Below are 13,433 nucleotides of genomic sequence, written 5' to 3'. Positions count from 1 at the left end.
GCTGTCATCCTCCAGAGGCCATTGGACAGTCAGGGTTGGGCCCGCAGTGATGAAACTTGTTGGGTCTCACGGGATGGGGGGGGGGGGGGGGGAGCCGGGCCTGTCTTCCCCACCCCAATGAGACCCCAAGTCATCGCCCACGAATGGCCTCTTTGGCTCCTCATCAAACTGCTCAACGGCCATGATCCCAAAGACTCAGGAGCAGATCTCTAAACCCAGTGACTTTTGGCAGAAATCCCTCCAGATTTAAGTGTTAAAATTTCAGAACTTCAAAACCACATGGCCCTACTGCAGCCACACGACGTCATATGTTATTCATAACCAGCAATAGAACACAAATTGTCTATTGTTGCCTTTTCAGCAGATCTGAGTGTTGGGGTAAAATCTCAAATAGTGGTGGGTCTGGTGTCGAAATAGTGAATGTGATCAAAGTAGAGAGAGAGTAATGTAGAAATAATCTGTCCCACAGGCAGGGGGAGGGTGTGGGATGGGGGTATACTGGGATTTTTGGTGGTGGAGAATGGGCACTGGTGAAGGTACGGGTGTTTCATTGTATGACTGAGACTTAGACCCAAAAGCTTTGTAACTGCTCTCACGGTGATTCAATAAATAAAATTATAAAAAATGGAAAAAGAAAAAAAAAAAGTAAGGTGGAGTTCATGCACAATTCAATCAGCTAATCAGTGGCTGAATAAATAGCAGTACTCCTACAAAAAAAAAAATCTCAGGCTGGGAGGAATAGAGACATTACTGGCGCCTGCTCGAGTAAATCGATGAACAAATTGATGAACAACAGGGTGACAGTGATACAGTGATAATATCTGTATAGGATTAGTCATGAGATTCTCTTTAATGGCATTTGTTCTATTCATCATTCATTTACTTCTGGGGTCCCAAGTGGTGCTCAGGAAGTCCCTGCCCTCAACATGCAACTCCTTGGGCCAGTGGTTCCATGTAGGGCCTAAGGCTGTAGTGCTACTTGAGCCTTTCAGTGCTAGGAGTACCTGGGTCACTACCATGGCGCTGCAGGGGGTGTGGAGGGAGAGAGAGGATTCTCCTGAACTGCATTTGGCTGATGCCAGAGATGCTCTGGGAACCATGTGGTGTTAGGGATTGAAATGGAATTGGTGGCATGCAGGGCATGTGCCTTAACCACGGTACTCTCTCTCTAATCCCAAAGCACCCTGGCAGACAAAACCCTACCTGTATACAAAACTGAAAGAAATCATCCTCAAGAGCCATCTTCGACTTAATTGACATGTTACATGCATATTTTATACCTCCATGAATAATAGACATATCCATGTGTAAATAAGTGAAAATAATGTTCTTACTTTTCTACTGCAGATCGCTTCTGTGATTTGCTTTTGTAATTCAATGCCATCTTTGTTTCCATTCCAGTGTATATGGCAACACCTGCAGAACAAAACGAAAATGGTTTTCAATATGCTAACATGTTCCACAAGAGAAAGGCACTCACTGGTGCAAAAACATCTAAGAAAATATCTAACCAGCTGTTACAATTTGGCTTAGCTCTCTATCTTTTCAGTTTTAAGAGTCGTTTTAATTCCAATTTGGGGTAGCTCCAGTCATTCAACCTGCTTGATTAGCAAATGCATCCCTGATTTTTACTGAGATATCTGGATAAATAGATTGAGTGGGAAATGCTGGATAAATAGATTGAGTGGGAAATACTGGAAGAAACGGATTTGCGAAAAGAGGAAGCCAGGATAGATAGGGCAAGTTTTTGTTTTTCTTTTTCTAGTAGATACACTGAACCTAGGTCATGTGCCTTCAAGACAGACACTTAACCACTGAGCCACAGCAAACGGCATCACCAAAGGTAGAGATAGGACAGCACTTTCTGAAGGGCTGAAAGGAATGGACGAGGATCAGAATTTGTAGTCAAGATAAACCATTTGCATTTGTCTGAAGATTCCAATTCAGTGTTACTTCACAGACTGACTTGCTGTGCAACCCATTTTCACTATTTTAGGAAACTTTTACAACCCCGAATAAACCCTGATGCTCTGTAAGCAGTCGTTTCTCATTCCCCTCCACTCCAGGGCCTCTGGGAACAACTAATTTTTTGTTCTCTTAGGTATTTCAGATTAATGGAATTCCACAATATGTGATCTGCGGTGCCTAATTTCCCTGACTCAACCCCAGTGTTTAAAAGGATTATCCATGGCGAAGTATGTACCAGAATTTTATAAGGGTGAATAATGTTCCATTACATGGATAGGGTACATTTTATTTATTCTTTAATTAGTTGATGGATGTTTGTGGCAGTTTCAACCTATGGACAACTGTGCAGGGTGCTGCTAAGAACACTCTTGTTAAGTCTTGGAACACAAGATCTCAAATCTTTGGGGTGTATCTCTAGGAATAGAACTGCTGGCTCAGATGGTAGTTTTATGTTTAGCTTACTGAGGAAAAGACCAAAAAAGAAAAATGTTTTCCACAATAACTGCAATATCTTATAATCCCACCAGCAATGCACAATGGTGCCAATCCTCCACAACTATGTTAGCTCTGGTTATTTTTGTTGTGGCTGGCATGGTGGGTCTGACCATGCCTCGGTACTGCCTTTTTGGGGACACGGTCAACACCGCATCTCATATGGAGTCCACTGGACTGCGTGAGTGTGAAAGGGGCGGGGGAGGGGGGGAGGTGGAACATGGGATTTTATTTGGGGGCTGAGGGAATAAAGGTCTCCTGATGGGTTTGATCTACCGAGAGTATCTCACTCGCACAGCAAAGCCTGGCAAGCCACCCATGACGTATCTGATATGCCAAACACAGTAACAAGAAAGTCTCACAATGGAGACGTTACTGGGCCCGCTTGAGAAAATCAATGAACAACGGGAGGACAGTGACAGTAATAATGAATTTCTTTATTAGAAAGGCTAATCCTGAGAAGTGAGATATAGCACAGGTAACAGGAATGAGGAGAATAAGGAGGAAGACCCCAAAAGCTGTAGACAGTTGATGATATGCTGCAAAGCATATTCCCAAAATGGGAGGGAAAACTGGAAAGTGAGAAGACTGGTGGTCACTCTCTTATTTTTGGTGGGGTGAGGGGGCTTCCCAAGCAGTGCTCAGGAGGTCCGCGGGCCCCACTGTGCTCGAGGACGTGAAACTGCTCGGGGTCTGCAGTGCTGGAGACACCCAGGTCACCCCAGTGGTGTTGGGGGCCCCCAGGACCACGTTCAGCAATGTTCAGGGGACTGTGTGGAGTTGGGAATTAAACCTGGTTTGGGCACCTGCTAGGATGCCAGGAAAAGGTTCTTCTTCACTTATTTATTTAATCACCATGAGATACACAGTTACAGGCATGACCTGGGTCCAGTCATACAACATTTCAACACCCATCCCTCCATCAGTGTTCCCAGTTTCCCTCATGGTACCCCATCCCCCATGGAGCCTGTTTCTATAGCGGGTACTCTCTCTCTCTCTCTCTCTCTCTCTCTCTCTCTCTCTCTCTCTCTCTCTCTCTCTTTCTCTCTCTCTCTCTCCCCCCCATCCCTTCCTTCCTTTCCTTCCTCCCTCTCCCTCTCCCCCCTCCCTCCTTTTGGGCATTATGGTCTGCAATGCAGATACTTAGAAGTTATCGTGCTTGCTCCCTCACCCACTTTCAGCACACAGATGTTATCCAGAGCAACCATTTCCAACTATCTTTGTCCTCGTGGTCCCTTTCCTATCCCAACGGCCCTCCGAAAGGTTATTCTTGACTTTGAATTACAAAACTTGATTACTAGGCAGTGGCAGAAGGGCAGAGAAACGAAGAGGTGGGGGCTAGAGGTGACTGAGGGAGCGTGGTGGAGGGTCTTGGGCACTTTGGTGCTAGTGGGGTACCGTAAATTGGCATATCAACTCCATAAAGGTTAAGGCGATAATAACCGTGTTACAGGATCTATAGTTTTAAAAAATGGGGCTGGGGGAGAAAGCAAAAGGTCTTTATCAACATGCCAATTTACCTAGAGTTGATTCAGATCACAGTGAGCTGATTCACATTACTAATGGAAGGACACTATTCATTCACCCTGTTGATCCAGTCATACAGTCCCTCCCTGGCACACAGTCAACGAAACTTTGTTGATGAATGAATAAATGAACATTGAGCCAGCAGTTCTATAAATTCAATCTAAGAAAATCTGTAATGCAATGATACAGTGGGTTTACTGCACTATCTTAACATGACTCCAGATACTGGTTTCCACCCACCATTACTAGAAGTACCAGAATTATCTTCTGAACATTCAGTTTCACAAGTATCAACAGGGAGATTGTAAACCAAGCCTCTAATTTGTAGTATTCCAAAATAGAAGTCAACAACAACAAATTTCGATATAAAACTGTATTAGCACTGGGGCTGGAATGATAGCACAGCTTGCACGTGGCTGACCCGGGTTCGCATCCCAGCATCCCAAATGGTCCCCTTTACACTGCCTGGAGTGATTCCCAAGTGCAAAGCCAGGAGTGACACCCGAGCATCACCAGGTGTGACCCAAAAAGCAAACACATAAACAAACAAAAATCTGTATTAGTACAATCTTTGTTAGAAAATTATTATAGACAACACGTAACTAAGTAGTAAACTGTCCAACCAAAAGACCACAATGCTTCACTTTTATTTATTTATTTGGGGCAAAGATAGAGACTCCCAAGTGGTGCCCAGAGGCCCAGGAAGTTAACCTGTAGTAATTCTTATAAGTACCACGTGCTCACCCACTAGCTTTGGTAGTGGCACCACTGGAGCCACAGAGTAATTCTTGGCCAAATGGAGGACCCTGATATGTGGAGGGTACAGGGTCACACCTTGCAATGCTTGGAAGTCTCCAAAAGTTCCCTCTGGCAATGCTTAGGGGACAGTGCAGTTCTGGGCACTGAACTGGGGTTGGAGACAGACAGGGCCTGCACTTTGACTCCTGTACTATTTCTCCAGCACCCACAATGACATAAGTGTAAAAATGCTGCATACAAACAATCAACATGAATCTATAATTTAAAAGTTTCAATATATACCAACCAAAAATTTCTTTTGTGTTTTTTAACCTGGCCCCACGAAGCAAGAGACTCTCTGGCCCCAGTGGTCTAGGAAAAACAAAAGAAAGAAATACAAAAAACATTAGCTATATTGAAATTTCGATTCAATTTGCAGTGTTATTTTCAAAAGGTTCCTGGAGCTATAGTCAAAACATGGCTTTCATATAAAAGCCAAATCTCAGCTGCTAAAAAGCTATCTAGACGTACCTTGATGTTAGTCATAGGGAACAACAAATGCCCACTTTTGAGATAAATGGCTCAGAAGTAAGATTACGCTTGTAAATAAACTAATAAGGCTACCAGCTTAAGTTTTGTTTATAAATAAAATACAACAGAACCAAAGGTAACTAATTACTTAAAAAATGTTTACCAGCAGATGAAATTCTGAACTTTGAGCAGTATTAATAAGTTTTTCAAAAGTAAAATTAAATTATAAGAAGTATTTCAAACACATTAAGTTTGGCACAATTAAAGCTAAACTCAATTATAAAACATATTGTAGCGAGTTAGTGCTTTTTCTAGGCAAAACCAAACTACAACTTCACTACTTGCACTGTATACTTCTTGGAGCATGGATCTTTTTGTTGTTTGAGTTGCCCTCCTTAAAGGAGATATAAAACAAGAAGGAATAATCAGAAAGAAAAATTGAATCCAATAAATCAAGAAGGATCAGTTATTTGGGATATGACTAAACAGGATGGTTTTTTTATTAAACAAATTCCATGGATATTCCAAGGTACTTTCAGGAGCCACAAAATAACTCTTTTTGACTGAGTGCTAGTTCTGACAGTAATATAAAACGATGAGCACACACTGACATGTAAAGTTGGGATATAATCATAGAAAACTTCAAATTAAAACACAGTTCAATTTACTCAGGATAATTGAGCAAAGAACACAGTTCAGTTTTTACTTTTATTCAGCATCTTTTCTTTCCTTTTTTACTTCAATTTTTAAACTATTTTTTCTTTCCCAGAAAAATCTCAGTGCAATTCCGACTATGTGTAGCTATGTACATTCCACCAAAGAAATAAAAACAAAGACTACTCATAGTTATTCAGCCAGGGTTTTATACTTACAAAGATCTCTACAGAATTTACTGACAGCTATATTTAATGTTAATATAATTAATACTTGCTGAAACATTAATCAGTATTAGTAGTAGTCAGTTTGCTATTTGGGGTGACTTGTTTTGAGCATTTCATTTTTAAAATGCTCATCTTTAAAATTTGTGACTTATTTCATGCAGTCAGTATAAAGTGAGCATGTCTCCAGAAAAATGCTATTCACTCATGAAGTCTGGCTTTTTCAAACCATGTTTTCTTTCTCTTTCCCTTCCCCTCCCCTCTCCTCCCTCACCTTTCCTTCCCCTCCCTCCCACCTTCCCTCCCTTTCTCTCTCTCCTCCCCACTAAATTTCTTTCAATAAAAAATATTTTGCTCTTGGAATCTTGACCTTGTAGACATGAATAACACGACAATTATATCAACATATCCTACAAGTGTATCTTTGAAACTATAGAATCTCTTATGTAGAAACTAGGAATTAAGCTAAGGAAACCAATTAAAACAACAACTAAACCAACAAGCAAAAAAAAAAAAATCAGAAAAATAAATCAGGGTTCTGGGCTAGGTACCAGAATCTCTAGTTTGTGACGAATGATTCTGAAATGGAGATTGTAACATTTATACTTGTTAGGAATTATAAAACACTTTTACCTTCTAAGCTTTATGTGTGGTAGGCTTAAAAGTATATGACTTTAAGAATTTCTTTTTGTTGTTATTTGGGGTGACTCTTTTAAAAAGAAACAATAACACAAAAATATAAATCATCTTACTACATTATCTTGGCATCATTTCATAAGATTTGTTTCATCCATGCTGCTACTACAAATTTTGGAAAAACTGAGAGAATAAAATATGATACCTTTCAATTAACATTTTCCAATCATTTTCTGCTTACTTACCCCTAATTTCCATTTAAAGTGGAAGTTTAAATGGAAATTAGCCCTTTCCATAAACAATTCCCACTTATGTGGATAAGGTGAATTTATTCTTACCTTACAATTTCTTCCATATGTTGTGTTATTATCATTCGTCCCATGAATCTAACAAAGAATTCACCATGTTAGAAAAAAAATCATCAATGATAAATGATTTAGAACATTAATGGATAGATTTTAGATAGTTTTAATACTATTCATATACATGAAATTAAAGTAACCTTTCGTATATATGAAGGTATATGCATGAACTCAAATTTCAAACTGGAAATCATTAAAAATACTTAGAATTCACTTAAGCTTTAAAAATATTTTTTGCAGGGCTGTAGCGATAGTACAGCATGTAGGGCATTTGCCTTGCATATGGCCAACCCGGGTTCAATACCCAGCATCCCATACGGTCCCCTGAGCAAATCCCTGAGCACAACCAGGAGTAATCTCTGAGCACACAGCCAGGAATAATCATCATATGTGACCCCAAAAGCAAGGGAAAAAAAAAGCCATCAATTCAGCTAAGAATGAAATAATAAAAAAATAATTTAAAAAAGTTTTCAAAATTTCAATGCACATGTTGTGTATTATTACTTCTATTAGTTTGGTCATGATGAGAACTGATAATTTTCCAAAAATAAATTTTCACACATTTCATAAATTATTCACTCTATAATTATTCACATTTAATTTACATTCACCCAATGAACAAGTACTAAGCACTACTATGGATGAGTTAAGTGAATGGGACAGAATAGTAAGCAAAACAACAACAACAACAAAACCCAAAAAATTCCAATGAGATAAGCTTCTTTAACTTTTGATTACTTGAAATCTAGAGTGAGGAGGCTGTTGACAAAATAAGATTTTCAGAGCCTCTCAGTTCCAACTTCACTACCAAAACAGCTCCATAACATGAGTCAATTCAAATGGACACTCTTAGTTTTCTACAACAGTGAGAAATAAATAATTCAGGGCCAAAGCAGATTCTAGACAGAGCTTCATTTTAATTATGTACACAGAAAAGAAACAGTGAACATTCTCTCACACATTCCCTTCCCCATTATTTCCCTATGGCCCTTGGTTTTCCCGGTTCCAAGTGATTTCTTCTTGTAGACTCCGGAATCACTGTTGTCTACTAAACCCCTGTTTACTTCAGTTCTGTGGATTGGGCAGAAATCCTGTGTTTTGTTTTATGACAACTTTTTAATTCCTTTTTGCTGTTGTTGCTGCCAGTTGGGGGCACACATGCTCTGGGCTCCCGGGGTCAAACACTTGTTGAGATTCTCAGGTACTCGTTTGCAGTGTGCCAGTGACAACATTCACAGTGCCAGGGTTCAAACTCATGGCACGAACACTAAGCTAAAGTCTCAGAGCCAGTTTTTCTTTTCTATCCTTCCTTCCTTCCTTCCTTCCTTCCTTCCTTCCTTCCTTCCTTCCTTCCTTCCTTCCTCCCTTCCTCCCTTCCTTCCTCCCTCCCTCCTTTCCCTCCCTCCTTTCTTTCTTCTTCTTTTCTTTTCTTTTTTTTTTTAAATACAACTACTTGATCAAATTTATGCAGTATGTGGTTCCAGTTCCAAGCTCAACTTTAGATTTAGATCCAAAACATCAATTCAGCTGATGTCACCCAGGCTTTTTTTCAGAGCTGACATGTGAACATATCCTGAGCTAAATTTCAGCAGGAAGGCCATATTCTATGGCTTCGGTAGAGCATCTGTCTGCCTTGCACGTATATGACCCTGATTTAACCCCTGGGACTGCAAAAAAATAAGAAATGTAATTAAAAAATTCCATTAGGATGCCTGTTTTCTTTCATTTTACGTCCTGAATTATGTCTGTTCAACTCTTTTATTCTGTCGATTCAAATTCTAAACTGGATTAATTTAATAAAACAAACAAACACTGTCCTCCCATTGTTCATCGATTTTGCTCGAGTGGGCCCAGGAACATCTCCATTTTGAGACTTGTTGTTACTGTGCTGGGCTAGAGTGACAGCACAGCGGTAGGGCGTTTGCCTTGCACGCAGCCAACATGGCCGACCCGAGTTCGATTCCTCCACCCCTCTCGGAGAGCCCGGCAAGCTACTGAGCGTATCTCGCCCGCACAGCAGAGCCTGGCAAGCTACCTGTGATGTATTCGATGTGCCAAACACAGTAACAACAAGTCTCACGATGGAGACGTTACTGGGGCCGCTCGAGCAAATTGATGAACAACGGGAGGACCGTGACCGTGTACTGTGTTTGGCATATTGAATATGTCACGGGTAGTAGGATTAATTTATCTTATTAATTTATTTTGTACTTTTCATCACCCTTAATCCAAATCCACACTTCTGCTCAAACTTAAAACAGCTTTATTACATTGTTCTGATTATAAAGACTATGCATGCACATTTTGCAAAATGATACAGACAATATAAAGTCAGAGATCAGCGCTGGGTAAACTGACCCGAAGCAGGGATGTGGTGAGGATTTAAAAAAAAGAGACAGAAATAAGAGATTAAAAAGGCAGGGCTCTCAGAACCCCACCCACTGAGAGCCAGCCGGGAATGCCTCCACGGAGAATATTTCTTGCTTACAACCAGTAATCATCAAAAGGAGAACAACAGTCTTGTTTGGTCAGGTGCCTGAGTATCTTAATCTATCCGGGCTAGACTTCCACAAATCTGAGGGCCTTAGTTTATCGGTACAAACATCTTTGTAGTTTGTCGTGGGCTTTCTCTAGCAGAGATTCTTCCGGGAGAGGAAGAGAGCAGTTAACAGGACGCCCTGCTGAGGAAGCATTCCACCTGGCCTTGCCTCTGGAGCCAGTGGTCTGGGTTGAAAGGTCCCATGAGCTACCCACGCTGTCCTTTTCCTTGATTTATCTAATCCCCAGCAAGTGACATCAATGGGGAAATAATAATCCCTCGTAAATCCACTACTCAAACACAAGTGAATATCATGGGGTCTGTTTTCCAACCGATTTTCCATTCTCATATGAATGTATATCTTAAAAAATAAAAATAAGAGCCTTATCACGGTGGCAGAATTTCCACCATCTATCACTTCTTGCCAAAACCATAGGCTTGGGCCAGAGCCGGGGCAGGTGGTAGGTAGTTGCTTGCCCTGTACTCCCAGGACCACCAGGGGCCACTCCTGAGCTCCTGAGTGCCAGAGTGTGCCCAAGCAAAACAAAAACAGAGGTCTACATGAATATTTTTGAATGGACACACAGAATTGCATTCTGGGCTTACTGCATATTTGTTTAAATGAGTCACCACTGTAGGAAGTTTAGTTCTCTTCCAACTTATAGAGAGCCTAAACAATACAGCCTTCTTTGTTACACATGAATCTTCTGTATTCATTAAAATAAATTCCTAGAATTTCCTGGGTTGTTTTTTTTTTTTGTGTGTGTGTGTGTGTATGTGTGTGTGTGTGTGTGTGTATGTGTGTTGGCGGGGCAGGGGGGTTGGGGGGAATAGGAAAAATTATATGTTGAATCAGATCTAAAACATAAAAAGATAAAAGTAACAGGTGGTGGTGATGATGGTGGGACAAATAAAGGAAAAGGGACCCCAGACCAAGCACAGGACAGGGGTTAAGACACTTATCTTTCGTGTGGTTAACCCTGGTCTGGTCCCTGATACCACGTGGACCCCCAAGCACTCTCAGGAGTCACTCTTGAGCACAGAGCCAGGAATAGTCTCTGGGAACTACTGAGTGAGGTTCACACAATGAAAAAAAAATTTTTTTTTTTAAAAAAACCTAAAGGAACAAAGGAGTTAAGGAAACTGGAGACTACTGTGAAACCGGCATCTGCCAGAAGCAGTTCCTGAACAGAAGGCTCTCCTGCTTCATTTCTTCAAAAGGCACAGACTATTTCTTACATACATTTGCTATTAGAGTTTAGGCTATTAAATAAGCTACTAACTATCAGAGTGTAAAAGGAATAATGGAATCCCAATTAAAAACTGGGAAAGAACTGATAATATTTAATGGTGAAAAATCAAACAAAAATGTCTAACCTTTCCAATGAAAATAAAACTAGAATTTAGAACTATAAAACCATTATCCAAAAAATCAGAAAACTATTTAAAAGAGTAATATTTAAGACTAGAAAAAAAATTTTGTTTTTGGCTATACCTGATGGTGTTCAGAGGCTATTTCTGGGCCTGTGTGCAGGAGCACCCTTGGCAGTGCTTAGGGGACCACATGCGGCCCTTAGGATTTGAAACAGGGTCACAGTCGTTGTTACCACATGCAAGGAAGTGCCTTACCTTCTGTATTACCTCTTAAGTTTAGTAAAATCTCTTAAATGCATAGAAGTATACTTTGTCATGACAATAAAAATCAGTCCAATGCTTTTGCAAAGTCACGTCAGTATTTCACTAAGATCTAACTCCATGAGAATTTAATCTACTTCCATATCTCTTACTTGTTCTTTAGCGGTCACCTAGCACAAGACTATACACTCTAAGATAAAGAATTTATCATAGTTTCTTTCGTCCCACTTTCCAGAAGTATTTAGAATCTACTGAATACATGGGTAATAAACATGTTATGTATCATTTGAAATCCTTACCATTCATATACTCACTTGACAGATATTGTCTACCATGTGTCTGGTATAATTCCTAAAACTTCAATTTAATAGCTAAATAAACTATATACATACAAAATCTGCTTATGTATAAAAACTTCCATTTAATCACTGTATTTAATATGTACACATAAATTCTGCTTATAGAAAGTAGTTCAATAAAGGAAAAATTTGGCACATAAAATTAAGTAAAGATAAGTAACTTTTCAATATTAACAAAGACATACTAAGATCTCCTAGGACCAGTTCTGACCTATGCACTTGGGCTCTATAATGAACAAAACACACAAGGATGAAGTGACATTTGAGTGGGAGAGAGAGTAAGCAGTAATACAATAGGTAAATAACAAAGTGCATGTTATGAAAAAAAGAAAGCAGAATAGAGTTAGGGCTTAGACAGCAACATCAGACAAGATCTCACTGGGGAAGTGATTTAAATAAGAACTAAAGAAGTTCGGTAAGATACAGTTAGGAGAAAAGGTATGAGTGGATATGGCATATTTAAGGTAAAACAGGTACACCCAGAAAGCTGGCGTTAAGAGGAAGGGAGCAGGAATCAGGTTGGAAAGGTTGGTGACGCAATCATTAATGTCTACAGATCAAGTGGAAGGAAGTTGGAAAAAGTCATTGCAAGGTTTGAGCAGAAGAATGAAATAATCTGACTTACATTTCAAAAAGGAACACTCTGGTTGCTTTTGTGGGATTAGACTGCAAGGTCAAAAAGATAAAAAACAGGACAACCAGTAAGAATGCCTTTGATAGCAGTAATTCAGGTAGGAACCAATTTAGTTTATTACCAGTAAAAATGGTGAAAGATACGGGATAGATTCTCTGTCTCGGTCTCTATTTCTCTCTCTCACCCTCCCTCCCCGACCTAGCATCTCCCCTCCCTACCCGCCTCTGGTTTTATGCTATATCTGGCAGTGCTTGGGGCTTAACCCTGGCTTTGCACTCAGGAATTAATCCAGGCTGTGCCTGTAGAACCATAAGGGACGCCAGGCGATAAACCCGGGTCGGTCAGCCCTGTGCAAGTCAAGTGTCCTACCCACTGTACTATCACTCTCGCCCCTGGTGTATATTTTCAAATTAATGAGTAAGAAGTTCTAGTAGAGTAGATTGAGATCCTAAACTAAAAGAAATTGGGAGGGAAGGAAAGGATAAGATGTGGAGTCACACTGAACCTAAGTTTTAACCTGAATAATCTGAAGAATGGACTATCATCAACTGAGATAGGAAAGCCTGCTGGCAGAAAAAGTTCTGGAAAGATTAGCAGTTGTTTTTAAGCAACATTACTTGGAGAGATTTCTACTTAATACCTAAGTGCAACTGTGGAATAACTGGATATGAGTCCTGAATTTAAGAACTCTGGGATGCAGATGTCAATCTGGGAACTATTAGCAAAGAGATGATCTTTAAAGCGATCAGTCTGGATGAGATCACTCAAGGAAAGAGAAAGGTACAGGAGGAGAAAAGGAAGAGGATCAAGGCCAATCCTAGGGGCATGCTAAAACAAGAAAAAAGTTCAGGGAGATAAGAAGAAACAGCAAAACAGACTGAGAAAGTGAGCAGCAAAACAGGAAGAAAAGAGAGACAATTGAGTGTCCCGGAAGTCAAGTGAAAAAATAATACTAAAGAAGTAGCGTTGTTGAATTTCAAATTGGTGAATGTGTAATCAACTATAATAACAAAAAACCCAAGTGTGACATTGACTACAATCATGACAAATCACACCCCATGGTGTTGGGGATCAAACTCAGGGTTCCAAGCGAGGACTCCAGCTCTCTGCGCAATCTTTCCCAACCTAGACGTA

General features: G+C 40.1%; 1 protein-coding gene across 5 annotated transcripts in view; it reads right to left on the bottom strand.

The window, feature by feature from the left end:
• Positions 1 to 13,433, bottom strand: part of ATP11B (ATPase phospholipid transporting 11B (putative)) — a 121,400-nt gene that overhangs the window by 64,941 nt on the left and 43,026 nt on the right. For all 5 annotated transcript variants that reach the window (XM_056121109.1, XM_056121108.1, XM_056121107.1 and 2 more), the window contains exons 8-10: positions 7,109 to 7,156; positions 5,033 to 5,097; positions 1,335 to 1,416 (exon numbers count right to left, since the gene is read on the bottom strand). In XM_056121109.1, the coding sequence (XP_055977084.1) occupies positions 1,335 to 1,416; positions 5,033 to 5,097; positions 7,109 to 7,156 (195 nt within the window). The remainder of the gene's footprint in view (positions 1 to 1,334; positions 1,417 to 5,032; positions 5,098 to 7,108; positions 7,157 to 13,433) is intronic.

The sequence above is a fragment of the Sorex fumeus genome, unplaced genomic scaffold, assembly GCF_029834395.1.
Source record: "Sorex fumeus unplaced genomic scaffold, SorFum_2.1 ptg000044l, whole genome shotgun sequence".
Lineage (NCBI taxonomy): Eukaryota > Metazoa > Chordata > Mammalia > Eulipotyphla > Soricidae > Sorex > Sorex fumeus.
This window is presented reverse-complemented; position numbering and strand designations above follow the sequence as displayed.